Source organism: Trichoderma camerunense, assembly GCF_050948025.1.
Source record: "Trichoderma camerunense strain CBS 138272 chromosome Unknown V8C40scaffold_4, whole genome shotgun sequence".
Taxonomy (NCBI): Eukaryota; Fungi; Ascomycota; class Sordariomycetes; order Hypocreales; family Hypocreaceae; genus Trichoderma; species Trichoderma camerunense.
In genome coordinates, this window is record NW_028145366.1 from 944,669 (window position 1) to 972,341 (window position 27,673).

General features: G+C 47.7%; 10 protein-coding genes across 10 annotated transcripts; 5 read left to right on the plus strand and 5 right to left on the minus strand.

The window, feature by feature from the left end:
• Nucleotides 1–190: 190 nt before the first annotated feature.
• On the minus strand, nt 191–7,786 carry V8C40DRAFT_285304 (type I polyketide synthase; the record flags this gene model as incomplete). The annotated part of the gene is made up of 6 exons (XM_083222343.1): nt 191–6,204; nt 6,272–6,395; nt 6,454–6,664; nt 6,716–7,024; nt 7,072–7,543; nt 7,606–7,786. The coding sequence occupies 6 exons, from the start codon at nt 7,784–7,786 to the stop codon at nt 191–193; spliced, it is 7,311 nt and encodes a 2,436-aa protein (XP_083076224.1).
• Nucleotides 7,787–9,318: 1,532 nt separating this feature from the next.
• V8C40DRAFT_285305 (SDR family NAD(P)-dependent oxidoreductase) lies at nt 9,319–10,378 on the plus strand (the record flags this gene model as incomplete). The annotated part of the gene is made up of 4 exons (XM_083222344.1): nt 9,319–9,355; nt 9,421–9,668; nt 9,757–10,036; nt 10,122–10,378. The coding sequence occupies 4 exons, from the start codon at nt 9,319–9,321 to the stop codon at nt 10,376–10,378; spliced, it is 822 nt and encodes a 273-aa protein (XP_083076225.1).
• Nucleotides 10,379–10,721: 343 nt separating this feature from the next.
• Nucleotides 10,722–11,556, plus strand: V8C40DRAFT_237382 (cupin domain-containing protein). The gene is made up of 2 exons (XM_083214234.1): nt 10,722–11,111; nt 11,169–11,556. The coding sequence occupies exons 1-2, from the start codon at nt 10,836–10,838 to the stop codon at nt 11,502–11,504; spliced, it is 612 nt and encodes a 203-aa protein (XP_083076226.1). The 5' UTR covers nt 10,722–10,835; the 3' UTR covers nt 11,505–11,556.
• A 475-nt stretch (nt 11,557–12,031) lies between these two features.
• V8C40DRAFT_263152 (SDR family oxidoreductase) lies at nt 12,032–13,458 on the minus strand (the record flags this gene model as incomplete). Its single annotated transcript, XM_083219432.1, has 10 exons — nt 12,032–12,109; nt 12,180–12,316; nt 12,376–12,432; nt 12,493–12,556; nt 12,619–12,634; nt 12,697–12,769; nt 12,826–12,999; nt 13,063–13,070; nt 13,133–13,354; nt 13,424–13,458. The coding sequence occupies 10 exons, from the start codon at nt 13,456–13,458 to the stop codon at nt 12,032–12,034; spliced, it is 864 nt and encodes a 287-aa protein (XP_083076227.1).
• A 1,086-nt stretch (nt 13,459–14,544) lies between these two features.
• V8C40DRAFT_263153 (cytochrome P450) lies at nt 14,545–16,407 on the plus strand (the record flags this gene model as incomplete). Its single annotated transcript, XM_083219433.1, has 6 exons — nt 14,545–14,760; nt 14,864–15,106; nt 15,170–15,205; nt 15,260–15,418; nt 15,471–15,844; nt 15,915–16,407. The coding sequence occupies 6 exons, from the start codon at nt 14,545–14,547 to the stop codon at nt 16,405–16,407; spliced, it is 1,521 nt and encodes a 506-aa protein (XP_083076228.1).
• Nucleotides 16,408–16,820: 413 nt separating this feature from the next.
• On the minus strand, nt 16,821–18,659 carry V8C40DRAFT_273301 (FAD-binding oxidoreductase; the record flags this gene model as incomplete). The annotated part of the gene is made up of 6 exons (XM_083220463.1): nt 16,821–17,082; nt 17,165–17,532; nt 17,593–17,913; nt 17,990–18,057; nt 18,117–18,333; nt 18,393–18,659. The coding sequence occupies 6 exons, from the start codon at nt 18,657–18,659 to the stop codon at nt 16,821–16,823; spliced, it is 1,503 nt and encodes a 500-aa protein (XP_083076229.1).
• Nucleotides 18,660–19,763: 1,104 nt separating this feature from the next.
• On the plus strand, nt 19,764–21,240 carry V8C40DRAFT_237383 (uncharacterized protein). Its single transcript, XM_083214235.1, has 3 exons — nt 19,764–19,830; nt 19,902–20,833; nt 20,890–21,240. Exons 2-3 carry the CDS (start codon nt 19,920–19,922, stop codon nt 21,008–21,010), a joined length of 1,035 nt encoding a protein of 344 aa, XP_083076230.1. The 5' UTR covers nt 19,764–19,830; nt 19,902–19,919; the 3' UTR covers nt 21,011–21,240.
• V8C40DRAFT_263156 (cupin domain-containing protein) lies at nt 21,181–22,022 on the minus strand (the record flags this gene model as incomplete). Its single annotated transcript, XM_083219434.1, has 4 exons — nt 21,181–21,238; nt 21,304–21,585; nt 21,698–21,823; nt 21,880–22,022. The coding sequence occupies 4 exons, from the start codon at nt 22,020–22,022 to the stop codon at nt 21,181–21,183; spliced, it is 609 nt and encodes a 202-aa protein (XP_083076231.1).
• A 1,082-nt stretch (nt 22,023–23,104) lies between these two features.
• On the plus strand, nt 23,105–24,885 carry V8C40DRAFT_285309 (FAD-binding oxidoreductase; the record flags this gene model as incomplete). The annotated part of the gene is made up of 5 exons (XM_083222345.1): nt 23,105–23,395; nt 23,454–23,667; nt 23,742–24,142; nt 24,200–24,576; nt 24,636–24,885. 5 exons carry the CDS (start codon nt 23,105–23,107, stop codon nt 24,883–24,885), a joined length of 1,533 nt encoding a protein of 510 aa, XP_083076232.1.
• Nucleotides 24,757–27,336, minus strand: V8C40DRAFT_237385 (glutamine--tRNA ligase domain-containing protein; the record flags this gene model as incomplete). Its single annotated transcript, XM_083214236.1, has 5 exons — nt 26,888–27,336; nt 26,766–26,828; nt 26,150–26,712; nt 25,232–26,099; nt 24,757–25,170 (listed from the first exon to the last, which is right to left on the minus strand). Coding segments are annotated over exons 1-5 (1,889 nt in total), but the record flags the coding sequence as incomplete, so codon positions are not given.
• Nucleotides 27,337–27,673: the final 337 nt, after the last annotated feature.

Here is a 27,673-nt window from a genome sequence, read left to right on the forward strand (position 1 = left end):
CAAATACATAATCTTTTCATAGGAAATAATAACTATGCTGTGAGAAAATACAGAGATCTATCCGTCGTATTATGAAGCATGTTCAGAGAAGCCTTTGAAGCGTATAGCCTTGGACCAGGAAATATAGAACCCACCTCTAAGTTCAATATCAAGGCTATGGGCTATGCCTTCACTTTCCCACCCACTCCTTTCAATTTGCCCAGCTGGCAATCAGTTTTCCCTCAACAAATTCCGCCAGTGTCTGCAGAGATTTTTGAGGACTGACAATATCAAGAAATGGTACATCGATCTTGAAAGTGTTAAAGAACCAAGTCCTAAACTCTGCAGCAAGCATACTATCAACACCAAAGGATGGGAGAGGAGCACGATCGTCCACCGCATCTAGCTGCATTAGAATCAAGTTACTGAAACGTTTCTTAGTGAGGCGCAGGATAGCATCCAACATCGTAGGCGCACTGGCTTCGGGCATCAACATAGATAGAGCGTTGGCTGGAACATCTTTGGCCCATTCAGCAGCGGCAAGGAGCAGACCAACATCAGCGCCTTTCCCCTCTTCTTTGGCATCTTTCTCCGAGAGTAAAGATGCCGCAAGAATGGAGGTGCGAGATTCGTCCATGACGCCGTTGTTGACCTCGAATCCCTGAGCCATCAACTTGCGGACACCATAGGACTCCAAGCCGGTCAGGATATGAGCAGAGTTACTGGCCATGGGCACCCCACGAGTAAACTCGGCGTCGCTGCCAGGACCTGATATGCCGTAGTCCAAGATTTGAAGGAACTCGTCCTCATTGAGCGGCTGGATACCCTTGCGGAGCAGCATGGCCTCAATCTCAGGATTCTCATGAAGATAGCCAACCTCTGATATCATACCAAGCCCAACTGACACAGCAGGCTTGCCTTGGGAACGGCGCCATCTGGCAAAAGAGTCAAGGAAACCATTGGCAGCACAGTAGTTACTCTCTGTAGCGGTACCGCAGCTACCAGAAATAGATGAAGTCAAAAGGAAGAAGTCTAGATCGGCATCATGGCCCTCTAGAGCGTTGTGCAAGTTCCAGGAGCCTCTCCACTTTGGTTGGATACCAGTGTGCCATGCTTTGTTGGTCATAACAGAGAATAGAGCTTCACTGAGACCCATGGCCGCTTGGACAACACCACCAATGGGGCCCTCTTTGGCACAAGCTGCGACGGCTTCACGAACTTGATCTTCATTAGACACATCTCCACGGACAACAGTGACGCTGGCCCCGGCATATCGGAGACGGTTCACTAGCTCAAAAGCACTGGGCTTATCACATCCTGAGCGTCCAAGGAAACAGAACTTGCGGGCACCACGAGCCATCATCCAGCGACTGAGACTGCGACCAAGACCACCAAGGCATCCAACGAGTAAGTAGGTCTTTTCAGGGTGAAACACGGACTGATACGATGCTGGAACAACTTGCACAAGGCTCTTGGGATTCTCCATAGAAATGACAACTTTGCCCACTCGATCTTTGTTACCAAAGTATCGATAAGCGTGGCCGATTTCAGCAACGTCAAAGGCTGTGATGGGAGAGGCCTTGATGATTCCTGCGCGGTACATCTCAATCACTTCGGCAGTATAGCCGTAGACAACGTCCTGGTAATAGCTATCTTCTGCGTAGAAGAATTCAGACAGATCAAAGGCAGTAAAGGTCGCATTCTTCAAAAAGACGCGCATGTCAAGTTTTCCTGCGTCGATGAGTTCGCGTTTACCAATCTCAACAAAGCGTCCAAAGGGAGCAATGCAGGACCAAGAAGCATGCATCAAGTCACCAACGAGGGAGTTGACAATGACATTGACACCCCGGCCGCCAGTAGCAGCCACAATGTCTCCCATGAAAGAGGCGTTGCGCGAGTTGAAGATGTTTTCAGTTGGCACGCCCATCTCTTTGACAAGATATTCGCGTTTCGACTGTGAGCCGACAGTTGCAAAGACTGTGGCACCCATGTGCTTGGCCAGGGTGATGGCTGCAAGACCAAAGGCACCGGCGCCAGAATGAATCAGGATGGACTCGCCAGCGCGAAGATGAGCTCGGTCTCGGAGAGCAACGAGAGCAGTGCAGTAAACAGTGAGAAGAGTAGGCAAGACCGTAAACTCCTCCTCGGGTAGCATCTTGTGGACTGCCCGCACCGGAACTCGCTCAGTTGTCCCGAAATGATTGGGAACAAAGCCAGCCACACGATCTCCCACCTTGAGATGCTTGACATCAGGCCCAATAGCCGAGATGACACCTCCAAAGTCCAAGGCAGTTGTAGAAGATCGTGTTTCGGCACGGCCATTGAGAGCGTAAACGTCCTTTGCATTGAGTCCCACAGCACGGAGATCGACATCCACGTAGCCGGCCGGAGATGACGTCTTGCGTTCCGAGAGTTGCTGGAAGTGAATGGTATCAGTCATGCCAACTTGCCCGATTGACAGTTTGGCTGGGCCAACTCCTTCAAGAGGGACCAGCTTCATTGCCTCGGGAGTCATACGCTGTCGGAACAGAGCATTGAGTTCAATGTCGGGAGCGAAGCGGCTCACATAAAGGATGCCATCTTTCTGAACAAACTCGTTGTCATCTGTGGCGTATCGGAAAGATAAGGCTGCTGAGATGCTATTGCAAATGGAAGCCAAAGAATTTGGTTTGGAGATATCAGCTCCGACGTCTAAAACAGCATATCGTAGCGCTGGTTGCTCTAGCATCAACGCTCGGGAGAGACCACTAGACAAGGTAAGGTCTGGATTGGGAACAGATAGCATGTTCGCTCCTGTGAGCCACAAGAGGTCACTGACATTGTCTGTGATCTTACGGAAACGGTCCATGTCCTCACTGCTGACGGTGGCAAGAAACTCGTACTCCATCTCCAAGAGCGATATGCAAGCAACTTGAGCGTTGAGATTAACGGCCTCGATGTCGTCAATAGCTATTGTTTTTAGGTGCGTAACACCGGCATTTGTCTTCAAGTGAGTCGCCACCGCGGTTGCTAGAGAGTTGATGAAGGGAGAGGCATCTTTGGGTTTGACGATGACCACTTCCTTTGCCTCTAAGCCTGATTTCTTAGGGCTACGCACGGCGATGATAGTCTCATTCTGGAGTTCCAGAGCCACAAAGTCAGCAGCATTAAGGGCAGAAACAGCGTCTTTGGTCCTGCGAGTGATGATGATGCCATCGCCAGAAACCAGTGAAGTAATCTCGTCTGCAGCATTTGCCCATATTTCTTTTGAAACGGAAAGATGAGGAATTAGAACAACATCGTAAGGAGCAGAGCTTTTGGTGTTGCTAACGGCAATTCTGTTGTCGTCACTAAGCCTTCCATCTTCCCATAACTTGAATCGCGGGAACGCAGTATCTTTGCCCAAAATTGGCTGACAATCTTTAGGTGTCCATTGACACTCTTTCCCCAGCTCCAATACACTCATGCGAGGAACCTTGTGACCAAAGAGATGAAGTAGAGCCGCGAACACAATGAGAGCCCCGTTATCGTTTAGATCGTCTGATTGTTGAGACGCAAACGAAGAGATGTATTCTCGAAGAGCGCTCTCAGAGCCTGGATGGAGGCGTAACACATCAGGCTTCCATTGGACGCGAAGACATGGCTGGCGCTGGAGATAGATGCTAGTCTCAGGCTCAACTGGGGCTTTTCCAGTGTACGCATTCATTCTCAAATGAGGCATATCGATGGCTGGCGTACCATCTGGCAGCCGAAGGGTGAAAGCAACCGCCCGAGTCGAAAAACCAGTCTTTTCTATGCGTGAGTGGATTCTGACCTCTTCCTTACCCAGGCTGGCAGAACCGCCTTGTGGAATTTGGATCGAACACCTTGAAACAAAGACCGGAACGTAGGCTCGCAGTGTGTTGATGTTTCCAGCAGTACCACCCATGATGGCTGCCTGGAAGCAAGCGTCAATGGTAATAGGATGTATAGCATAAAACATGCCAGTGGCGACTGGAGAAGGGGGCTGCAAATATGTAGTTGCGATAGAATCCGTTGAGATGCGGTTGCCGTCAGTATGGAGGCTGGTCAGTGACTGAAACGTTGGCCCAAAATTGAGTCCCTCTTCCTTTGCCTTGTTATACCAACGGCTCATACCCCAGACTTCGTGGCCAGTGTCCGAAATCATGACTGATCCGTCCTTGGGTTTCATAGCTGACACAACCACTCGAATGCTACCCATGCAGTGTGGTGTGGCAACGCCGGATACCCAAGAAGAGATAGAAAACTCATGCCAGTTGCCAGATGTGTTTGCAGTAGAGATTTTGCGAGGAGACAGAACCGTATGAAGCTCGGTGTTGTCCGCCTCGGTATCGCTCTCATCAGGCACAACAAATGCCGCGCTAATATTTACATTCTCAAACTCAAAGGAAAATGGGGTTCCAGCAATCAGCTGAGATTTAATATCTTGAACTTGCGAGAGAGCTTCTATAGCCATCGCCATATATGCTGCGCCTGGCAGGACAACCTGCGATTCGCCGAGCTTGTGGTCACGTAGCCATGGCATTTCAGACATACGAGGTATGTTGCGCCAGCACCACTCAATGCCGTTGCCAGCAGTGGCTCGAGTCCCAAGGAGCTCGTGACGTACGTGCTTTCGAAGACGATGCTCAACGCTGGCACGAGGCTCATGCCATGGCAGCGGCTTGGAGTAATCCCAGGGATAAGAGGCGAGGGGTGGAGTTGGCAGCGCACGATATCGCGGGACCTTGTTGATAGCGTACCAATCCAAGCTGTGGCCATAAGAGAAGAGAGCGCCCGCGAGCTTCTTCAAGCATACGTAGGCATTTTCTTCTCTGACAAGTGTGGGGGAGTAGGGAATGGTATCCTTGTCGTGCTTGGCACTGGTTCGGATCTGTTGAATAGGGCCTTTGAGAGCTGAATGGGGACCGATTTCGATTAAGTGATATTTGTTACTGGTAATCATGTTGGTTAAGCCCGCGCTGAATTGAACTGGTTGCTCAAGATTCTTCCGGAAGTACGATGCCATGTTTGTAGAAAGGTCAATAGTGCCAAGGGCATCAGCTGAATGGCCAACAGTTGAGAACATCTTGACTTCCATTTCTGCGACCGTCTTGCTGGTGAAGTAAGGAGTAACCAGTGACTCGTATAAATCGCCAATCTCAGCCATCATGTGGGAATGGTAAGCACGGCCACCTGTTTCAAGCTTGCGAACAAACTTGCCCTCTTTTTGCAGCTCAGCTTGAAGAGCATCAATGTTCTTGCCAGTGCCACTCAGAGTAACACTCTCAGGAGCATTTACACATGCGACACGCACTTCCTTCAGTCCAAGCTGCTCAATCAAGACGTTGGCACTATCTGGAGTGATTCCCGCTGCCATCATGGTGCCGCGAGATTGTAGCTGGCCCACAGCAAAGCCTCGGAAATAGGCTGCCAGGATGGCCTCAGATGCGGTTAGCAACCCGGCTCCGTATGCTGCAGCAATCTCTCCGGAAGAGTGACCAATAACAGCAGATGGGCTGATTCCCCAGCTTCGCAGCATATTAACAAGAGCAATCTGGATGGCGGTACAAATTGGCTGGCTGCGGGTGACATCGTTGATCTTGCTCGCAGCAGGCTTATCAAGAATTGTTTGCTCCAAAGTCCAAGATGGCTTATATTCAGAGGGAAGCGACTGCAAAACCTCATCGAGATCCCGAATGCTGGCTAGGAAACCAAAATCTTGTTCAATGAGCTCTTTGGCCATGTTGGCATACTGTGCACCCTGGCCGGTGAAGACAAAGGCAATTGGCAGAGGCTGCGTGCCTGGGCTTGCCTTGTCACCGACATCAGCTATCTCGACCAGCGTTGGCTGAGAGCTGAGGTCGGCGGAAGCAAGCAAGTAGTCCCTGAGGCGCATCTTGGTATGTCGTTTACTCATAGCAGCAGCGAGCGGCTTCAAAGCGTTTACCTCGGACTTTTCCATGGCCTCAATAGCCTGTTTGCGGCGGGCTTCTAGCGATTTGGCTGATGAGGCGGAAAAGGGCAGTACAAAAACTTGGTCCTTATCTGATTCATAGGGATCTGAAAGTGTTCTAGTGATGGGAGAAGAGACCAATGAACCAACAAAATAGCTGTCAATGGACTCGAGGATAACATGGCCGTTCGCACCGCCGTAGCCGAAGGAGTTGACGCCAGCACGTCGAAGTGCTCTGGGCCATGCCTCAGCTTCTGTCAATACTTTCATGTTACGCTCCTTTAGTTTTACTTTAACTGGCCATTAGCATCCGTTTTCATCTGGTCCACGTATATGGCAAAGATAAAGACAACGTACACTTGGGGTTCAAGTTCTTCACCCCGTAGGTAGGTGGAATCACGCCATGCTCGAACGCGAGAGCAACCTTAATGATGGATGTCAGCCCGCTGGCGGCTTCGCTATGGCCCATGTTTGTTTTGACCTTGGATGGGAATTCAATTAGTATATGTGATAATAACGAGCGAGGAGAGAGTACACACCGATCCGATTCTTAATGACTCACCCTCGCGGCCCGCAAAGCAGGCCGCGATGCCATCCACTTCTATAGGATCACCGACTGGAGTACCGGTGCCATGACACTCGACATAATCCGTATCTGAAAACGAAAGGCCGGCATTCTGGTATGCCTTTCCAATGACCGCTGCCTGCATTTTGGCATCAGGGAGAGTAATACCGGGAGTTTTACCATTTCTTCGTACTATTAGCATGGTGTATCTTAAGAAGTAAATATGAGCGACTTACGCATTGATTGCCGTTCCGCGAATGACTGCGTGTACCTTCCGGTCACTCTTCATAGCAGACGAAAGCCTCGTGATGTAGATGGCATTGAGCGCCTCTGCTCGAGCATAACCATCTGCAGAGGTGTCAAATGTGTGACAGGCCGAAGTTGGCGAAAGAAAGCCACCCTTTGCTGTTCCAAAATGTTGCTCGGGAGATGTAATAAGATTGGCACCCGCAACAATGGCAGCGTCGCAGTCACCATTCTTGATGGCATTCACAGCCTGGTGGAGAGCATAGATGGTTGATGAACAAGCGGTATCAAGAGTGAAGCTAAATAATTAGACTAGACTCACAATCAGGTATGGCTATAAACTTACCTTGGGCCATGGAGGTTAAACACATGGCTAATACGGTTCGACATAATAGATGTACCACCGCCCGTAGCCGCCAGTCGATGAACATAATCTGTATCTCGAGATTGCATGACAGAATAATCCACCGTAAAGTTGCCGACAAACACTGCGGTATTGGAGCCGGAGACATCTTCCATAGATAGACCGGCGTTCTCAAAGCATTCATAGACCACCTCAAGCAGCTTTCGCTGTTGGGGATCCATGTAAGAAGCCTCGAGGTTGTTGATGCCAAAGAATGAAGGGTCAAACTTGCGGACATCTTCCTGGATAAAATACCCACCGTCAACGCTCATGGCACCAGCTCTGCTGCCATCCTTGTGGTAGAAACCCTCAATGTTGTACCTGTCCAAAGGCACAGTACATTGGGCAGATTTCTTGTTGTAAACATAGTCCCAAAGCCCCGATGGTGAGGTGATTCCACCAGGGAGATGGCAAGCTATGTACAGACAGGTCATGTTAGCACACGAAACACGCAGATAAGCGTCTTGCAAGACTTACCCATGCCAACAATGCATACTGTATTGTCTTCGATAGTGACATCACTAGAGGGCCCAGAAGTTTCTTGTAGATCATCATTCAAGTAGGAGGTCTCGGTAATGACAATGGCCTCCTTTGTATGACTGCGAAGCAACGACTCCGAGTCGGAGGGAATGTCTAAGGTAGGCTCAAGAGTGAACATGATGAATCAATTGTGATGACGAAAGCGATTCAAGTCTAATGTTATAGCTCTTCAAGAAAGGAGCAAGCAGCCGTGATCGAGATTTGGTCTAGAGATCGGACCACCACGAGAGATAACGTCTTATTAAATAATTTATTTCTGTGCTATACAGAAACGTATTACATATAGACTAATCCTATAGATACACACCTCTCTCTTCCACCTGAAACGCCAGATGTGTTAAGGCGAAGGGCATACTTCGCCCACCCCTTCGTTTCTTCAACGCCCGAAGATTCACGAGCTAAAGGAAAGCCATCATATGTAGATTGTGCAAAGAGAGAGATTCCAGAATCCTACAAACAACAACCGTACTAAAAGTTGACATGGTCTATCTCAAAGGATGACTTAAATATGGTGCGCGCTGTTGTCTGTATGTGGCGTGCTCGCACCATTCACCGAGCAATACGCACTGGATAATCAAGAGCCTAGACTCTCTTTGCCGTCTCCGCTACTTTATTCGGTAAACTAAGATGTATTTGCTCTCCCTGGAGGCGAGATACACCAACACGAGCAAACGAGCGAGGCGGGTAAGCGTCATGGGGCTGCTAGGCGGACAACCCGTTTGAAGTTGGCTGAATAACTCAAGCAAATGACGGAGGCTCTTGGTCATAAGGTTGGATTCGTAAGAACTAGCTTGTGGCGCGGACGCCCAATTCCATCTAACGGCGCTCCTTTGGATTGCTTAAATGGGGTAATGACATGTGCCTACTCCGGGAACCATCATCAACAATATGTCTCAGGAACTACGCTTGTATTGTGGGGTTGACCTTCATTTTGTCCAAAAGATCTAGATACGCCGCTTATGCGTGTCGTACACGTGCTGTGTGACCCACGAAGCCGTTACGGATCCTTTGCCGGGAGATAGCATGAAGCTAGGCTTTCTCTTCTATGTAGCAGTGGAATCTGAGAAAGGAGTATATCGCTTTACTATAATTCGGCCTCGGAGTGTGGATTTGCTCTCATTTGTCTTCAAACAGGAATACTCCGAGGTACCCTTCGACTTGGATCGCCCATCTTCTGTTCTAGGCTCGGACCGCCGGCGATATTCGGCCATGATATACACCGCAGGTCAGTGGCGTCGGAGGTATAGACTCCTATGAATAGTGGTTCTGAGAGAGTCTCACAAGATCACGTAACTCTATTAAGCTTGTGGATAAAATGTAGGTCTGTTGGGTCCAAATTGTCATCTATATGCAAGATAATATTGTTTAGCCAACACAGGTTATGGGAATCTATATTTTCAACACCCTTCTAGAAGACCATGGGCTTAAAATAGGATACGGGTGTGAGTATATTCCTTAATTAGCACCATCAAGTAGATATAGCATTTGATCAATGAACATTATCCTGCATACACGCATAAAGAGTATTGAGTATATTAGGCTCGCGTATGCCAGCTTTATGTAAATGAACCTTGTTTCTTTGTTTTAATTACAGCTACCTTGTACTTCAAGCCCAATTTTTACTACGGTGTCTTATCACTCTGCCTAGCTATGGATATCAATGGCAACGCGTTCATTGTGGGGGGTGGTAAGTGTAATCCTCAGACCGGAGCCCTATAAGGCTCTCCATCACAAATGCTAATGGTACCAAAGGAAGTGGCATAGGGAGAGCATGTGCCGTCGGCCTGGCCAAAGACGGTGCTAAGGGTATTGTCATCGCGGACATGAATCTTGAAGCAGCAAGCCGCGTTGCCGCCGAATGCAGAGACATAGCCACCGCTATCAATTTCCGTGCCGAGTCGCTCAAAGTCGACGTTTCTCAGGAAGAGTCCGTGGCAAGGGCCACCAAGTACATGGTCGACACCTTCGAGAGAATTGACTACTGTATTAATTGCGCCGGCGTAAGTAACACTAGTGCTGTCTGTTTTCCCGCAGATAGAGAGCTTCAATGTCCCAAGGCTCTGACCTGATGGACTTATCTTCTTACAGATCGGAGTCCAATTAGCACGAGACATATCGGAGGCAGACTTTAACGAGTTCGGCCGTTTTCTTCGGATTCATGTCGAAGGCACATTCCTGTTAGTTCGGAGCGTATCGGCGGCAATGAAGCTTCAAGAGCTCAAACCCGTTGATCCTGCGAATCCGGGCCGAGGAGGGACTCGGGGCTCAATTGTGACTCTGGGTTCTGGCAACTCGTTTGCTGCAGCTCCTCACTTGGTGCAATATACAGCCGCTAAGCATGCAGTGCTTGGTGTGACCAAGAATGCCGGTATGTAACATTCGGCCCCTGGGAAGAATTGCCTCATTTGGAAACCTCCTTGGTATTGACGTGGGGTTTTGTGCAAATCGTTCAGCCCTCGATAATGCAGCCCATGGGATCAGAGTCAATTGTGTCTGCCCCACGTGGGTGGAGACGCCCATGATCCAAAGCGCGCGAGACGGAGGTGTGGAAATAGACGGTTGGGTCAAGGGAATGGTTCCCTTGGGTCGTATCGCTACTGCGGAGGAGGTGGCGGACGCGGTGATCTTCTTCTGCAGTCCGAGATCGAGCTATGCAACGGGATGCGGATTCATCCTCGATGGAGGAACCACGCTTACTTGTCATGTCTAAGAGGGGTGGAGAATCATGCAGTTGTCTACTCTTGGCTTGTTTTGCAACCAATTTGGTTGGTTGGGATTCCTCTCAGCCTCAGCCTCATCGTCTAGCCTCATGCAAGTCGATGAAAGCAGATCGAGATAATATAGTTGAATGGGCCCTGTCTAACAAGGGACTCTATGCTTGCACAGCTAACGGCCCGACCCCGATTCTATCACACACCGAGCCGTTGAATGTCACCAATGCGTTATGGGGGTGGAGAACCATCCTTGTGTCTGTGTCCAAACAGAGATATAGTTGCACTGCTAAATTGTTGGTGGGAATTAAGACCCTGCGTGGAAGCTATTTGTGAGCAAGATGGCTATTTAATTGACTTCATTTTGCTCTTATTCACTAATAGAGTTATTCATCATTGCTTTTTATTTCTTCCTTGCCGATTAATCTCAGTGCAACGACAAGTCAGACCGCAGCCATGACCGACCAAGAGCATAGCCCGCAGGAATCCCAGCTTCTGCTCACAAGTGCTGGATATGTTAGCACTTTCCCAGCTCCCGGACTTCGTCGCACAGTCCGACACATCACAGGCCACAATGCCGAAGGCAAAGGCGTCTTCATTCAGACTGATTGTGGCGATCATCACCGTATCATCGGCAACGAGCAGGCGCTTGCTAATATCATCTACTCGACCAAGGAGACTCCTGTTGAAATGAATGGTGATGTTGATCTCAAGTATGCTAGAGAAAATGAGGTGAGTGTTATTAAGATCATGCTCATTGGCGATAGGCTAGGTACTGACTCCTTGCAGCCTCCTTTGCACATTCACAATGGTTCTGTGTGCCGCATGATTGACTTTGCTCCCGACGTTATTTCTCCCATGCACCGTGCCGTCTCACTTGACTATGGTATCGTCATTGAAGGCGAGTTCAAGCTTATCCTTGACTCCGGCGAATCGCGAATCATGCGCCAGGGAGATGTCAGTGTCCAGCGTGCCAGTGCCCATCAATGGCATAACATCACTGGTAATGGTACTTTGCCGGGCCGCATGATGTGGGTATTGCTCGATTGCAAGCCTATTGTGATCAATGGCCAGGAGCTAAAGGAGGAGCTGAATGAACTCCAGCCATACTACGAGGGCCGGTGAACTCACTTGAAGGGTAGTTGTCTGATGCGTATAGCATCCACTATAAAGTTGCTATTATAGATATTGATTTCAATGAATTACGTCGATAAAGATACAAAATGTTTATCTGTGATAATTGACACTGCTCATAAACACTCTTATCCATTCCATACCTGATGATGGATCCTGTATTGACATGAAATCTTTGCATGGTACACGTATTGGACTAACATCAATGGATATGAGCCAAGATGATCGTTGGAAAGCTGAAGAAGAAGCTCAGAGGAGATAGCTCATATAATAATTTGATCTATAGGAGCAATGTGTGCATAGGCTGCCGTAGATGTAATTTCGTCTGAGTAATTCCCAAGTAGCTATTTTTATGGACATATAAAATGGTTCAGCTATCACACTGAAGTTTTACTAATGAAAGCTTCTGAACCACAGAGGCCAGAACCAATGTTGTAAAACTATCACCAATTTCCTTTGTAGTATAATCTCCAACTGATCAATCTAAGTGGATACATTGCAGCAAGGCACGGCCGTCTCTATGTATTTTTCTTGGCATTTGCAAGGTGAGCTTCCTTCACCTTGTTCAGGTTGAATTCCCGGTAAAAGAAGAGATCCTGAAATCCGACTATTAGTTTCTTTCATTTCAAGCCTTATTATTCCAACCCGTGCCAATGACAGACGTACCCATATAGTGCGCCATGCGAACATGTCCAAAAACCGAATGATGCCAGTAGCACTTCCGGTCCAGTGCCATGCAGCTGGAGATGACCTTAGACTCTGGGATACAACGTTTGATGCGTATTCAAATCGACTTGTTGTTTCTAGAAGCCTGTCTCAGCTCCTCCATTTATTCAGAATGAGTTGGACTGAGGGTACTTACTGGGTGTTCTTTGAACGTGGTCTTCAAATTCAGCGGCAAGAGGGGAATAGTATGACCCTTGTAATTACTTAGCTTCTGGTGTTGAAAATATTTGGGATCATAGCAATAGAAGTATACCTTCAGGCAGTTTTCGGTGGACATCGTTCTTCAGAATGTTGGTTCCAACTTCCCCAGAGATGACCTGGAGTGCTCATTTTGTCAGAGTATACTAATACCGATTATATTCAGCAGAAGCTCACTTACGGTAAGTACTTTGACGCTATATAGAGGTAAATTGATCAGCAATCTCACTTTACACTTCTCTCGCGAAGGTGGCCTCACTTGAAGGGCGACATCTCTAGACGTAAGGTATTGGAATAATGATGAAGAGCAGCTTTGGATGCATTATATGATGCTTTGGTAGCGTTAGCACAAGTCTTGTATGGGCTCCTTTCCAAGGCGTAGTCATACCTCCGTACATATATGGAACGACGCCGCCGATGGATCCAATATTAACAATGGTTCCAGAGGCCTGAATCAGCATATCATGAAAGTGATGCACCATCTGCATTGGACCAAAGACATTGACCTCAAACATTCGTTTGACTGCATTAACATCTGTGTCAATGGCAGTCATAGTGTAGCCTATTTGATGTGCATTGACTGGTCAGTAAAATTGTCTGCCCTTGGCATTAAGTCCGTTCATACATATTCCACTAATCCAATGTTAAACCAGAACGAAGCTAGGCAATGGGGATAATAGATGGGCTAAACTTACGCATTATTTACTAAAATATCCAAGTAGCCGCCGGTAATCGAAGTTATTTCTCTCTTCAGATTGATGACAGATTGTTCATCAGTCACATCCAGTGGAAACCAGGTAATCTCGGCCGCAGTAAGATGGTTACTGTTCTCGTTTGGAAGTACAGTAGCGATAGCATAAATACCACGACGAGTATATTCCAGAATGAGAGCCTCACCAATCCCTCCCTTCCCGCACCTGTTGAGAGAGAAATCTCAGTGTAAATTGTATCATTTGAGGGAAGCAAATGCAACATCGAGTGCTTACCCTGTAACTAGAGCGAATTTCTTTTCTCGGGCCATGGTTTAGAAATAGTGCTAAATGAATTTTAGAACTTGAATGAAACCATAAGAAATAATATTCTTGCTTCACTGAAAAAGTAATTGCGCTTTACGCGAATGCATTCTTAACTATGCACCATTTGTGAGGTCAAATGTGAGTGCCGCATCTACTTGTTATTGTAGGTATGCAATATTTTCAGAAACCCTCTCTACTGGTGCAGACATTTCCGGTGCTACACCTCTGCAAGACTTACAACTCGTCTCTTGGTACTTCTGTGTCTCATTTCTCATGCAAGTCCCTGCTGGAATAACTGTACGGCTGGGGTGGCTCTGACGAGAACAAATCCAATCACGGCTTATTCTTAGTTCTGCGCTCCGTGCTACGTCGGAAATCAGCAACGAGCGACGGCCCGCTAATCCACAACGACTCCGGGCCGAAAAGTATATGGTTAGTCGAACGCCTTCATTGATCTCATGCTGTAGAGGATTTGTCTAAAAGACCAATAGCCTGGCCTCCTGGGACTGCCTGAACCGGGCTACTACATTTACAGATGCTTTGTGACTCGGTCTTGCGATCCAGCCCGAGATGGATGAACTTGAGTTACCCATACCGTCAGCGTTCTCTCATTTAGACATTCATTAGCACATAAAGATACCAGGGCTGGTTAAGTTGGTACCTCCGTGGCTATTGTAATAGTTACACGAAAGATTATTAAGAGCCTTGGGCTAATCAATACGGGATAAAATTCCCATTGAGAAAACTAGAGATCGAAGTGACATGGCTGTTGAGTGCGTGATGCGCTACTCGATTCTACATTGTGAGACAAAGATTGTGTTTTGATCCATCATTCCACCTTTTCTCCCCTACCTCCAAGTTGCATTATATCCGCGTACAAGACGGCAATTCATAAGAGATAATTCCTGCCACTTGGCTTTTCAGCCTTTCTTGTCATGAACTTGATGGCAGAAATTATGTCAAAGCCCTGGGCACTGTTCGGGTTGGGAGCCTTGACCTTATTGTTCTGGCGGCTCTGCAAAATTGGGCGACGACCAAAAAACTACCCTCCTGGACCGCCGACACTGCCGTTGATCGGTAATCTTCATCAAATGCCCAAGAAAAATGCCCACTTGCAGTTTCAAAAATGGGCAGAAGAGTATGGGCCGGTGTACTCGCTCATGCTGGGAACCAAAGTAGCCATTGTCTTGTCATCAGATGTCGCTGTTAAAGATCTCTTAGACAAGCGGAGTTCAATCTACTCAGGTAGGCCGGAGCTATATATGGGCCAAGAAATTATGAGTGGCGGGTATCGTCCACTGTTCATGGTAAGCTTCCTGTAATGATGATCTGCTTAGGCCAATAGACGCTTGGCTTGATTTCATGTTTTTTTTTCTTGATGGAAAGAAAACTTAGCTAAAATAGAGCTAGGGCAACAATTCTGTCTGGCGCTTGGTAAGAAAGCTTGCGCACAGTCTTCTCAACGTAAAGGTCTCTCGAACTTATGTTCCATATCAGGACCTTGAGGCCAGAGCCATGTTGATTGGCTTCCTTGAAAGCCCAAAAGATTTCCTGAACCATATCCGCCGCTATACCACATCATTAACTACCCAAATGGCTTTTGGGTACCGTACTCCAGCAAGCGACGACAAAAATCTGTTGGAGATGTTCGAAGTATGTGAATGATAACAGAACAACATGGTTTAAATATTATAAGAGGCTGATATGGACTCACAGAATTTTGATGAGCTCTCTAAGCTGACTGGAAGCCAAGTAGGTAGCTCTATTCCTCCTTTCTCTACTTGACTAACTTAGTTGTCCTCATAGTCCGCCGCTATCCTCGACTTATTCCCCATTGCTAGAATTTTACCCGATTTTCTCGTCCCTGTTCGACGACTGGGAAGAAAGTACCATGAGAGAGAGAAAGGATTGTTCATGAGGCACTTCTTGAATGCTCGTGAGCAGCTAAAGAGCGGAACATCAAAAGTAAGCTACCACAATCCGCAGATAATACTGACGAATCTAACGCGAGGGCTAGCCATGTTGTGCAATTGATCTTCTTCGGACACAAAAAGAATATGGACTTTCCGATGAGTTTGGCTGCTACTTGAGTGGCTCTCTCTTGCAGGCCGGCTCTGAAACGACGGCTATCATTTTGACCGGCTTCTTCCAAGCAATGCTAGTCTTTCCCAAAGTTGCCAAAGAGGCTCAAGCGGAAATTGATCGTGTCTGTGGAGATCGCTTGCCTGATCTAAATGACTATCCGGATTTGCCTTATATCCGCGCTTGTATGAAGGAGAGCTTGCGCTGGATGCCTGCTACTGCCCTGGGCGTACCACATGCTGTGACCCAGGACGATTCATACATGGGCTATCATATCCCTAAAGATGCAGGAGTGATTTTAAATGTCTGGTGAGTCTAGGATGTCTCTTTCTCATGGTGGGTCACTGCGGCTTATACCGGGTTTGCTGATGAATCTCAGGGCTATTCACAATGATCCGAAGCGACACCCAGATCCACGACGATATAACCCTGCTCGTTGGGCAGGAGACGACCAAAACTCTGCCCAAGCTGCAGTCAATCCGGATCCCACCAAACGTGATCACTTTGTCTTTGGTGCCGGTCGAAGATTGTGCCAAGGAATGCACATTGCTGATCGATCGATCTTTCTAGCCATGTCTCGTACACTTTGGGCATTTGATCTAAAGCGACCGGTGGATAGAGAGACAGGAGATGAGATAATCCCAGATGTTGATAACATCAAGGACGGTCTGTTTATATCTCCCATGCCATTTTCAGCCGATATTGCTCCTCGAAGCGAGAGTCGTGCTGCAGCAGTGAAGAATGAATGGAATAGCGTTGCTGAGTTGCTCGATGACGAGATGCAATGGAAGACTGTTCCGGAAGGTCTCAAATGGAAAGATTATGAGCCTCTGGACAGCGAGAATGAAGATACTCTCGAGTCGCTCTCTTAAATTTTGAATGGGCAATCTATTTGTTGTATTTTAGTCAGTTAGTGACTGGCTCAAAATACAAGAGACAAATTCCCACGTTGCATTTCTGCTGAGGGAAGCGTATTGCATGAGATCGCTGGATTTCTAGATAGGATATTGGGATCCAGCTTTCGAAAGCAACCATGAGCATCATACTTCCTAGATGATAATTCGTTTACTGCACAAAGAGAATCGCAGTTTTTATTCACAATACCCAGTATTGAACAACTCAGAAATGAACAATTAACTTGAATTCGCCTTCACTGTAACTGCCAAACATGATACATGCCACATAAAAAGCCGCTAGTCTATCATGCAAGAAACTCTAGAAACGGCATTCTCATCGCTGCTTTTCATTGAGTCCCATATCCAAGTTGATATCATTGCGAGCTATTTTAAGGATAATGCATGGGGAGTGGGTGATTGTAAGCAAAGAGATTGGATGGATCATACTTCTTCTTCAACTGGGCCAAGCGAGGCAACTTCCGCTTGCCATAGATGTTCTCAATGGATTCCTCTCCACGGGCATAATTGACGAAAACAGCCTTCTCAGAGTATCCAGATGTAACAGCTAACTGGTTGCGCAGCTCCTCCCCGAGTTTGTTCGAAGCCCGCGCCGTTGCCTCATCGCCAGCCACGTAAGCGAAATTTACTTGGCTATTTCGTTGTCAGTCTCGGCCTAAACTATACAGATGAAATCGTAGTGAAAGGGAAAATTGGGTTTTCAAGATTCACATACATGAAGCCCTGGGAATCTCTCCACGGGAACGCAGTTGAATCATCAGGTACTGCCGCGACTGCTTGGTTGGGAAAATTCTCAATGACAAGTGTCGTATCGCGCCCACCAGGATGATCATAAAAATACTTTTCAATCTTCTTAAAGCCAGCCTGGTAGCCATCAGCAGAGTAAATCTTCTGGTTTAAACTGAACAGAGAGCGCGGCTGATTGGGTTGACAAATAAACTCGTCAAACCCGCTAGACGAGATTAGTTTGTTCCATTGAACAATTCGAGTAGATGAAGTAGCATTTAGATTGAACACAGGGGCCAGCACTTTGCGAGCCTCTTTCTCAGTCCCATAGTACACCCAATCGCCGACAAGTTGAACCTGATAACAGAGTCAGTCTAGTTTCTGAGCATTGTGGAAAATGTGCATAGTAAGACCTACAGAGCTGATGGTCCTATTCCAGATCCCCACCATTACCTGGGCCAAATTGTCAGGTATATTGCTGTAGTTGGCTTCAACCATGTCAAAATACTCTCGACTTCTCTCCACCGGGAGATAGAAATCGGCGACGAAGACGTTTCCATTGTTGACCAATGGATGAACTTTGTACGTAGCAGACGTAATGACTCCAAAATTTGCGCCGGCACCACGGATTCCCCACCATAGATCTGGGTGAGAAGTTGCTGAGACTGTGATCACCTTCCCATTAGCCCCAACCATACGGACGGACTGAAGGGCATCCACCAGTAAACCGTATTTTCCCTGTCGTCATTAGAACCGCGTTAATACGAAGCCAAACCTAGTTGTAGTCGCACAGCGAAAGAGACGACAGCCATACCATTAATCTCCCAATTCCGCCGCCGAGGGTAACACCAATCATAGAGGGACATGAGCAACTCCCGGTTTCTATCTGATTGTTAGTGTCCATTTCCTAGAGCATCCGTAGGGTGGGTCACATCGCATACGAATGTAGAATCCAGCGTTGAACAAAGGGTCAAAGATTTCGGCAAACGTAATACCAGGGCCTACAGTGAGAGTCTGGGCCCTCTTGTCAATCTCAAGATGCTTCCACTGACTCAAATCCAGAGATAGTCCAAGCTGAAAGTCACCAAGGCTAGCAGCGTAACCATGCCCAGCTCCTCTAGTCAAGAATGGAAATCTTTTAGTCTTGGCGAGGCTGATCTGGATTTAGAATGAGTAAACATGCGCCGACGTATTTTGCCAGAAGATGTTAGGCTTACTACTTTGCCAATATCATCTTCTGTTCCGGGCCTAATGGCAGCGACATAAGTCGGTGGATCGGCGATGGTCCAGCGCTCTGTAGAGGCATTGAAAGCAGGGGAATTGGGGAATGATACGGTCGTATTGAGTGACCATTTACGAATTGGGTCGATGAGAAGAGGTTTGAGGTCAGGTTCAGGCTCGTTACTATAACCCTGAGGGAGAGCGACAGCATTTTCCAGTACGCAGAGGAAAGCCAAAAGAGACGAAAGCCGGAATTTCGCCATGAAGGGCTGAGACACAAGAGATAGACGAAAATACAATAAATTTGAACTGTTCTTGATGAGATGCGCGCAGCTTAGGCCTCTTGCACCTAGTATTTATCCACAATGTATTTTTAGCTGAACTGCTGTAAATCTCATAGTTGACAAGAATAGCCGCAGGTGGTTGCGCTGAAAGATACCCCTACCAGAATAGAAGTTATTGGCAATATCCTGCGCCATCTCGTATTCTGAGACCATCATCCAACAAGGCTCAAATCTTCCACCCAACTTCAGCTGTTGCCCTTTAATGAGGCGGAATGTTTGAGCGAATGAATGCGGCGTGCCGACTTCCTGCCCAGATCCTGCATCCTCATTGTTAAACCTGTAAAGTCCACTAATTTATGCCGACAATATTTGGCAACGCTGTGTTACATTTGGGCATACAACACTGAGATACACCTCGCGTAGGCATACTGAACTACTCTGGTCCGGCCCGGCACGGAGGATCGGAACGATTCATAGTAGGCTCTCTCCGGAGTGTGCCTGAGCAGCAGAGGATTCAACTTGTCGACCAACAACACATTACACGGTTGTCGAGCTTCGGGTGTTAATAAACTGCGGGGGCGTTGTCTCACGGAGGGAAATCATTCGGTGTAGGTCTATTAAGGCCCGAGCCCTGAGCTTTGATTGGCTCGGTATATTACACACGGCATATTGCACTCGGTGTATTCATAGACAACCTGCTATTTCCCGTTGAGCAGGAGTCATCTATGGTCCTCTTTAGAAACAGCGACGTCGCACGTCTATTGCGGCCTTTCGGTATGATGGTTACGAGATTATTCTTCATTATGATTATGTATATGATAGTGCACCAGAATCAACTCTAAAAGATGGCTACACTGTGTTTTCTCCGTCCTGAATAGTGTGCACACTCCCGTCCATACCTGGGACATCCAAGTTATTGACATGCACCCAACACGGGTAACACCAATCAACGCCACCTTATCGGAACACTCTTTGCGCAACATGTAAATATCTAGGCAGGTGCATTACATCATTTCGTGCTACCTGTGTCATTCCTTTGTTCAACCCGGACATTTTCGGACACGTAATTCCCCCGCCTACGAAGGAATGGCCAGGCTGTTGGTCAGGCCTGTTGGTTGGGCGTGTTGGCCGCACGAGTATTTCTTTAGCTGTGAGTTGGGTAACTCAAGACCTTCATCACACCGAATTCTAATCTCCCACAATCTGCTTGGCTCAAACCAGAGTGATCTAGCTGCAATTATGGCTCATCCTCAATTTTCCATTACGCCTGAGAAAGAGGCCAGCACGTCGCAGTGGCTCTATCGTCAGCTGCTTGCCAAGACGCCACCCATAGCCAAAGACGTGACTCTGGCTGGGAAAACAGCCATTGTTACGGGCTCCAATGTTGGACTCGGCCTTGAGACAGCTCGCCAACTTTTCCGCCTGGGCCTGTCCAAGCTCATTCTTGCTGTGCGCTCCGAGTCAAAAGGCAAGGTAGCTCGCGAGGAGATACTTGCCGATAAAGATGCCGGAACGGGCGAGATTGAAGTCTGGACCCTGGACTTGGATTCATATGATTCCATCATCCAGTTTGTGGATAGAGCAAAGGCGTTGGATCGCTTAGACATTGCAATCCTGAATGCAGGTCTATTCCAGGCTAAAGAGGCCTTTTCATCAACAGGCTACGAAAAATGTGTCCAAATCAACTATCTATCCACCGTGCTTCTCATGACGCTGCTTTTGAGCGCCCTCAAGGCAAAATCTGGAGGCCCTCCTGGTCGCTTGGTTCTTGTCTCGTCCGATACGGCAGCTCGAGCCCGCTTCAAGGAAAGCAAATCGCGACCAATCCTGGCTACCTTCAAGCAGAAGGCTGACAAGTGGGATATGCAAGAGCGCTATGGCACAAGCAAACTTCTTGGTCAATTTTATCTGACTGAATTGGCCAAAAAGGTGCCGGCATCCGTTGTCACCATCGATTCTGTCAATCCAAGCTTCTGCTATGGAACAGACCTGACGCGAGATGGAGATGGCACTCTTGCGGGTTTACTCGTGAATGGCTTCAGACTTATTGTTGGAAAACCACCTGCTGTCGGAGCTCTCTCACTCGTTCATGCCGCCGTCAGTTTTGGTGAAGAAGTTCATGGACAGTTCACAGAGGACGGAGAAATTCGACCGTGAGTGTCCTTCTATTCTCGTACAGACATGAGGACTATACTAACTGATTTCCCAGTATGGCTCCGATGATATACAAGCCTGAAGCAGAGGAGATAGGCAAGCAGCTATGGGACGAGACCATGGCTGAACTATCATTTGCCCGCGTGCAAGAGTCTATTGAAGAGGTGGTGAATTAAGTTCCCTCTACCTTATTACAGCGATTGGTCTATTCAGCGAGGTGGTTTACGCACGGAGTACTCTACTTATTATTTTTTTATTCCCCTTGATCACAGTATTTGCTTAGTGTAGCACCGGTACGGGTTGCAGTTATTTTAATAAGATTGTCTTAGCCGGACGCGTATGAAGATTACATCGCATCCTTGTCTCCAGGCTCCTTATAGTACTCAGGATAAGATGGCTTGTATCTATAATAAGAACAATGTTAGTGTATGAAAGAGGATCAATATGATAGAAAAGCTGATAAACGCACCCTAACAAGCGGCCCCCGATCCAATAAGCCAAGATATACTGAACCGAGCTAAGAAGCCAAAGGGGCGTCCAGAAGGGTGGTGTAGCCAGAGTTGCGCAGTCGTAGCATATTAACATAAGTTGAAGCACAGACGGTGCCATGCCAGACTTTTTACAATCCCTCTGATATCCGATTAGGTTACGGATGAATTTTTCGTCGAAGCTGTTGTCAAGGCCTTGAGGCTCAGCCCACACCTTGAAGACCAGGTCTTCTTGGCTGGAAGGATGGGCCCAGAATTTGTGCCTACAGTGTATGATTATATTATTAACAGAAGGATCTCGACCGGGATATGATGATGAAGCTGGTTGAAGGCTGAAACTAGGGAAGGAGATAAGAAGGAGGAAGAGGAGCTCACCGTGTGCCAGCAGGCACTTCAATTACGCCATCATCCTTCGTAGCCCTGATCTGTTTCCCATCCTTATGGATCCCAATTACCCCTTGCTCGACTTGGAAATATTCAGCCTGCTTCCAGTGTATGTGGCTTTTCGCATTCGTAAGCTTCAATTATACATAGAGAGCCAAGAAGAGAGGGCTTACAGGGGTGGGCCAGATAGTCCATCCTTCACCAAGGGATTATTGATATAGTGTGTTTCCCTCACAACCCACCGGCCATCATCCTCTTTGAGAAACTCAAAGAGAGCAGCGTCGCCATTGGAGTAAATGTGCGAGCTGGAAGCCATCACCGAACGCTGCGGACGTGGCGACAGCCACAGCTGCCACGCATAGACCATCCTTTATTGTTCCTTTATGTAAAGAAATTTGGAAGGAATTCATACGAGATTACGATTTGTCTTCAGAAAGGTCGAAGAAATTGATATGAGAGGGAAGAGTACGTTAGATGAGTGAGTTGGGCATTGCGCATAAGACAGTCGATGGACTATCCCAAGCATATCGAAGTGAGACAGGTAACAATAAGATGATCTGATTCACAAACCAACGACGAGAAAATTTCACCGAATGATAGACGGAGGCGGGCAAACAGACATGACCGTGCAGTAAAAATTGTCACAGCTTTGACGCAACACGGACACAAACGCATGGCGGGGCTGTACAAGGACAGACAATATCGCGAGTCCCACCACAGCTGGCAGCTGATCCCCGAAGACTCTCTAGTATTGTCTCTTAGCTCAAAAAACGTTGAATGACTATCATAGAAGCAAAATATTGAAAAAAATCTCCGAAAGATTACATATTCACTTATCTAGGAGGCTATAACAAGAGTGAGGTGTAATTGACATACTACTTGTCCTACCTCTCTTCGTTCGGCTCTGTACGATGAAGACTCCGTCAATTGGTGCCTATGCCATTGCGTGTATAGCAGCTGACCCTCTCGCTGACATTCTCAGTTCTAGATTCCCATTGATCCCACTGATGTGTTCCGCAAATACGTATATATCTGCACGCGAATGTCGTACTGCGCATGTCATCCATGTGTGGGATCGATATCGCATGTTGCATGTGGCTAATCTCAGATGATTCACTCAGCCTCAACGGGCCCGAAACCTTGGATTTCAATGTCCAAAAGACGTCTGCTGGACCTTTCTAGAGAAAAATGGCCCATGCCATGAAAATATGGTCAGTAAGATGGCAATACTATAGGCTTTCGGACCCAATAGTATGGATAGCTGCCTTAAGGGAAATGAATAGATTCCTTTGTGTTCCCCAATAGTATAATTCCATCATTACTTTACTCGCCCATTTCACTTAACCCTTACTCTATGCTCTATTTCTGCAGTATCTGCTTGTTTGCTTGTTTGTGACCATGAAATTAGGGGCATACAACTTGCTGGCCTTGGGGCTGGCGCTATTTCCAGGTGTTACCTCAAGCAGCCCTATTATTCCTCACTACTTTCGAGCAGTAGATGTCTCCAGAGCAATTAATACGAAGCAAGTAGAAAGTGATCTCGGCAACGCACTGTCCTATGGCACTCTGATCTTTGGCCCCTCAAGCCGCGCCTTTACCAATGCTACCGAGAGATGGAACACGCGCTCTATGCCTGCTGATATACAAGTTGTTATTGAAGTAGCTCAGGAATCTGATGTAGCTAAAGTGGTAAGCACATATTTACGCGATTTTTAAAGATAAATCTTCTTAACTTTTGCTGTTCTAGGTAAAATACTGCTACCAGAACAGCATTGACTTTCTCGCGTATACCAGGGGCCATGGTTCAACCAACTCAATTTCCAAGTTCAGAGGCATTGAAATAAATTTGTCGAAACTTGCCGAAATCACAATCCAATCCGACAAGAGATCGGCATTGTTCCAAGGGGGAGTATATGGTGATTTGGTCATCAAGACCCTTTGGAATCAAGGATACATCGCTGGTAAGAAACTTTTATCTCCGTTCAGACACAACAGAGTGATTCGAGTTACTAAGATGAATACTCCATATCCTCAGCTACGGGAAGCAATGGCTGCGTTGGTTTCTTTGGGCCAGCCCTAGGAGGCGGCCTTGGCCGATATCAAGGCCAATACGGCCTTATTTCCGATAATTTCGCCAGCTTAAACGTTGTTCTGGCCAATGGAACAGCCATCACTGTCAATGCTACCTCCAACAGCGATCTTTTCTGGGCCATGAAAGGCGCAGGCCATAATTTTGGCATCGTTACCAGTGCCTATATTAAGATATATCCGAAAAAAGCCAATATTTGGCACTATCATAATTACGTCTGGTCACAGGATAAGCTTGAGATAGTCTTTGCGGAACTGAACAAGTTCCAAGGGACAGGACAGATTCCCACACTCATGGGCGTCAACTTTGGACAATTCTCCATTGAACCTCAAATTAGTAAAACAGAGGTAAGTATATGCATGATCAAATCTAAGATGTTCTCAGCCCAGACTTACTTTTCATAGGCTGTTATCATCTGGTCATTTGCATATGATGGCCCGGCCGCTGATGCTGAAAAGCTCTTGGCTCCATTCAACGCAATTCCCGCCATCTCAAGCACCAAAGGCGATGTGTCCTACTCCGAGCTGCTTGTTGCGCAGCACACAGATATAAACAGCGCATCTTGCTCTTCACAACCATATGTTGGAAGTAACACGTGGCTTCAGACTTACAACATCACTTCTCAGCGCGAAATCTATAATCTCTTCAACCAGCAACTCGCACAGAATCCTAGCCTTGCTCCTGGGGCTCGCGTGTTTTTCGAAGGTTATTCTAGCAAAACCACTCAGCTAATTGACCACGCTTCTTCTTCCTATCCTCACCGCGACGAATACTTGCTCGTGTAAGTAAACCTTTAACCGAAGTGGACCCGTTGAATGCATGAAATTGATGATTGTACAGTTTCTTCGCCGTTGCTACTCCGCCGGATTTAGAGACTTTTAGTCGATCTTGGGCTGATAAGACGTTGGCTATATGGCGTGCTGGCCAGCCTGGTCGTCGACCTGCAACGTACGTCAACTATGCCGTGGGAAGCGAGCCGCTCGAGTCTATTTACGGCTATGATGGTCAATTGCCGCGGCTACGGGCTCTCAAGTCCAAGTATGATCCTCTGAACAAATTCAGATGGTACAACCCAATCATTTCTTACTAGAATTTGCGCGTGGATAGCGTACATGAAGCTTCTTTATATACAAAGCAGTGCAGGCAGAGAATGAATCAGGAGGGAGAGTGCTCTTTGGGTAGTGCAAATATAGGTAGTTGCCCTTGTAGATGCTGGTACAGTTTCTAGATGTTAATACAGTCCCTAGATCCTGGATGCAAATGTATTTGGTGGATATCACAGTCTATGAAACTAGCTACTCTTGCCAGCATCCTCCTTCAACGCTACAATGCGGTTGAGGACAATCTTCTCATCAGTGCTATCGGGGTCAACAGCCTATCAACGAGTTAGTAAACGGTCTGTATAATGAACTACAAAACAATTGGAATAAACTCACAAAATAAGCAACGCGCATGGCCTGGAACCGGATAGTCTCGGGGCCAACCTCGCCTGTCTTCTCGCCCTCGGCCTCAGGCCATGGTGCGCGTCGTTTTACTTCGTGGAAGCCGGTCTCGATCAATGCGTTTGGCCAGATGGTCTCGCTGTTGGGGTTGACATCGCTCAACAGTCCTCCAGGAGCAGAGCCGGGGCTGTCTGACTTGAAGAGGGCCTCGTGGATGCGCACTTCAGTAGGGAGCGAGCCTTCGGGCACCCACTGGATAAAAGTCTTGGGCTTCTTGCCCTCCTTGTCGTAAACAGCCCTGATCTCCTTGATAGCGCCTGTAGTTTCGTCCTTGGTGAAGGAAACAGCCTTGATGGGGTTGGGAACGTTCAAAAGGCCGACAGTCTTGCCCGGGGCAAGGCGGAAGTAGTCTTTGCTGTCCACTTCGCGGAAATCTGAGCGATCGATGTAGACAGTCTTGGTGAGACGGACAGTGTGGGATCCAAGCTTGGGGTCTTTGGGAGAGAAGGGGATATCAAGGTCTTGCTCTTCGCAGTCTTCAATTACCACCGGGACTGGGTCCAGGACAAGCATAAGACGGGGAACGGTCCTTTCAAGATAGACGCGAATAGATTGCTCAAAGCGCTTAATGCTGACCTGAGTGATAGAAGTGGTGACACCGAGCTCATAGATGAAGGATAGAAGGGCACCAGGTGGGATGCCTCGTCGTCGGATTCCTTTGATGGTATACAGACGCGGGTCATCCCATCCACGAACAACCTTGTTCTCAATCAGTGTTCTCAGGCCTCTCTTGCTCATGATGGTACCACTGAGATTCAAGCGCCCGTACTCGCGCTGCATGGGCTGGAATTCCACCAAGAGCCTGCGTCCAATTAGTGCCTGCCCAGGGAATGAGGAATACATTGGACTTACTTGTTTAGCCACTCATAGCTCTCTCGTGACATGATGAACTCGGTGGTGCATAAACTGTGTGTGATTCCCTCGAAGCTGTCGCATAGGCAGTGTGCGAAATCGTAGGTCGGATATATCCGCCACTTGGTACCTGTCCGGAAGTGTGGTTCCTGATCCTTGGGAATTCGGTAGGCAGCGAGATCCCACATCTGAGGGTTCGGGTTGTTCTCAATATCCTGCTTCATGCGAAGCCAAGCGCTTCTCGGCGCATATTCTCCATCTCTCATGCCACGGAACTTCTTGAGGTTGGTCTCAACATCCTGTTTCGCATGCTCGCATCGATATCTTGGGGACAAGCCGTCCTCGCCACCGCGCTGTTTCTTGGTCTCGACATCATCGCAGTGGCACACATAGGCCTTTTCCATCTTGATCAATTCTTCGGCGAGGTCGTACATTCGCTGGTAGTTGTCGGAGGCATAAGTGATTTCAGAAGGAGTGAACCCTAGCCATTTGATCGTGTCCTCGATGGCGACAAAGTATTCTCCCTTTTCGGCGTCGGGATTCGTGTCGTCGAATCTAAGAATCTAAGGCCAATTAGCAAGTCGTATGTCAGGAATATTGACTAGGGGAAGCTTACAGTTCTGCCGCCATGAAACTTGGCAAAGCCAAAGTTGACAGCAATTGCCTTTGCGTGACCAAGCTACCCGTCAAAGTCAGTAATCCAATTCTCTCTTGTAGCAATCAGGATTCAATAATCACATGAAGGTATCCATTTGGTTCGGGAGGGAATCGCGTCACCACCGCCTCGGAAGGTCGCAGCTTGTAAACGTCGCCGAGGAATCCCTGCTTGAACATGGCGTCCGGGTCGATCACGCGCTCCTCGGGCTTAGCAGCAGGCTTGTTCGCCTCCGGTTTGCTGCTCTTCTCCTTCTGGGCATTGCTGCGAGATGCTGCTGCATTGGCCTTCCTGGCTCGCTTCTGGATGCGCTTCTTCAACTCGTTCTTGGTGACCATGTCGCCCGTCTCCTCGTCCAGCACGAGCTTGGCCACGCCCTCGGCGACCGCGTCAGCCATGTTGGATATGCTTTTTTGTGTTGTAAAATCGTAGAACAATTCGGGTATCTGATATGCTGTAGTTTGAACGTCGAGAGGGAGTCGAGCTGTCTTTCAGACTGGTTTAATATGTCTGATGATGACTCAGGGCTCGGAATGTCAAAAGTCAAAGAAATGAAGCTGCTGCCCCTCCATGGCACGTGTGCTTGTGCCCCTCTTCGTAACAAGATAAGGTTGATAACAAAAACAGATTGATGACATAAGCAGATTTCTGCCCGACTACTGGAACAATGGGCGCTATAACCGGTGGCAGTGGTGGCCCTGTAATTGAGCCCTGAAGCGCTGCAGGTTGAATTCATGGATGGCACAGCCATGATGATGACTTCAATGTTCACACACCGACATCGCAGGCCCATTACAGGAAATGCATTGACTCATACGTAATCACATGAATTGGTATTGATACGATATCCATTACTTCTTATTGGGCGC

Coding starts and splice junctions, on each gene's coding strand:
- V8C40DRAFT_237382 (XM_083214234.1), top strand. CDS start 10,836: ATGACCGACCAAGAGCATAGCCCGCAGGAATCCCAGCTTCTGCTCACA. Junction 11,112..11,168: donor AGTATGCTAGAGAAAATGAG/GTGAGTGTTATT, acceptor GACTCCTTGCAG/CCTCCTTTGCACATTCACAA.
- V8C40DRAFT_237383 (XM_083214235.1), top strand. CDS start 19,920: ATGGCTCATCCTCAATTTTCCATTACGCCTGAGAAAGAGGCCAGCACG. Junction 20,834..20,889: donor GAGGACGGAGAAATTCGACC/GTGAGTGTCCTT, acceptor CTGATTTCCCAG/TATGGCTCCGATGATATACA.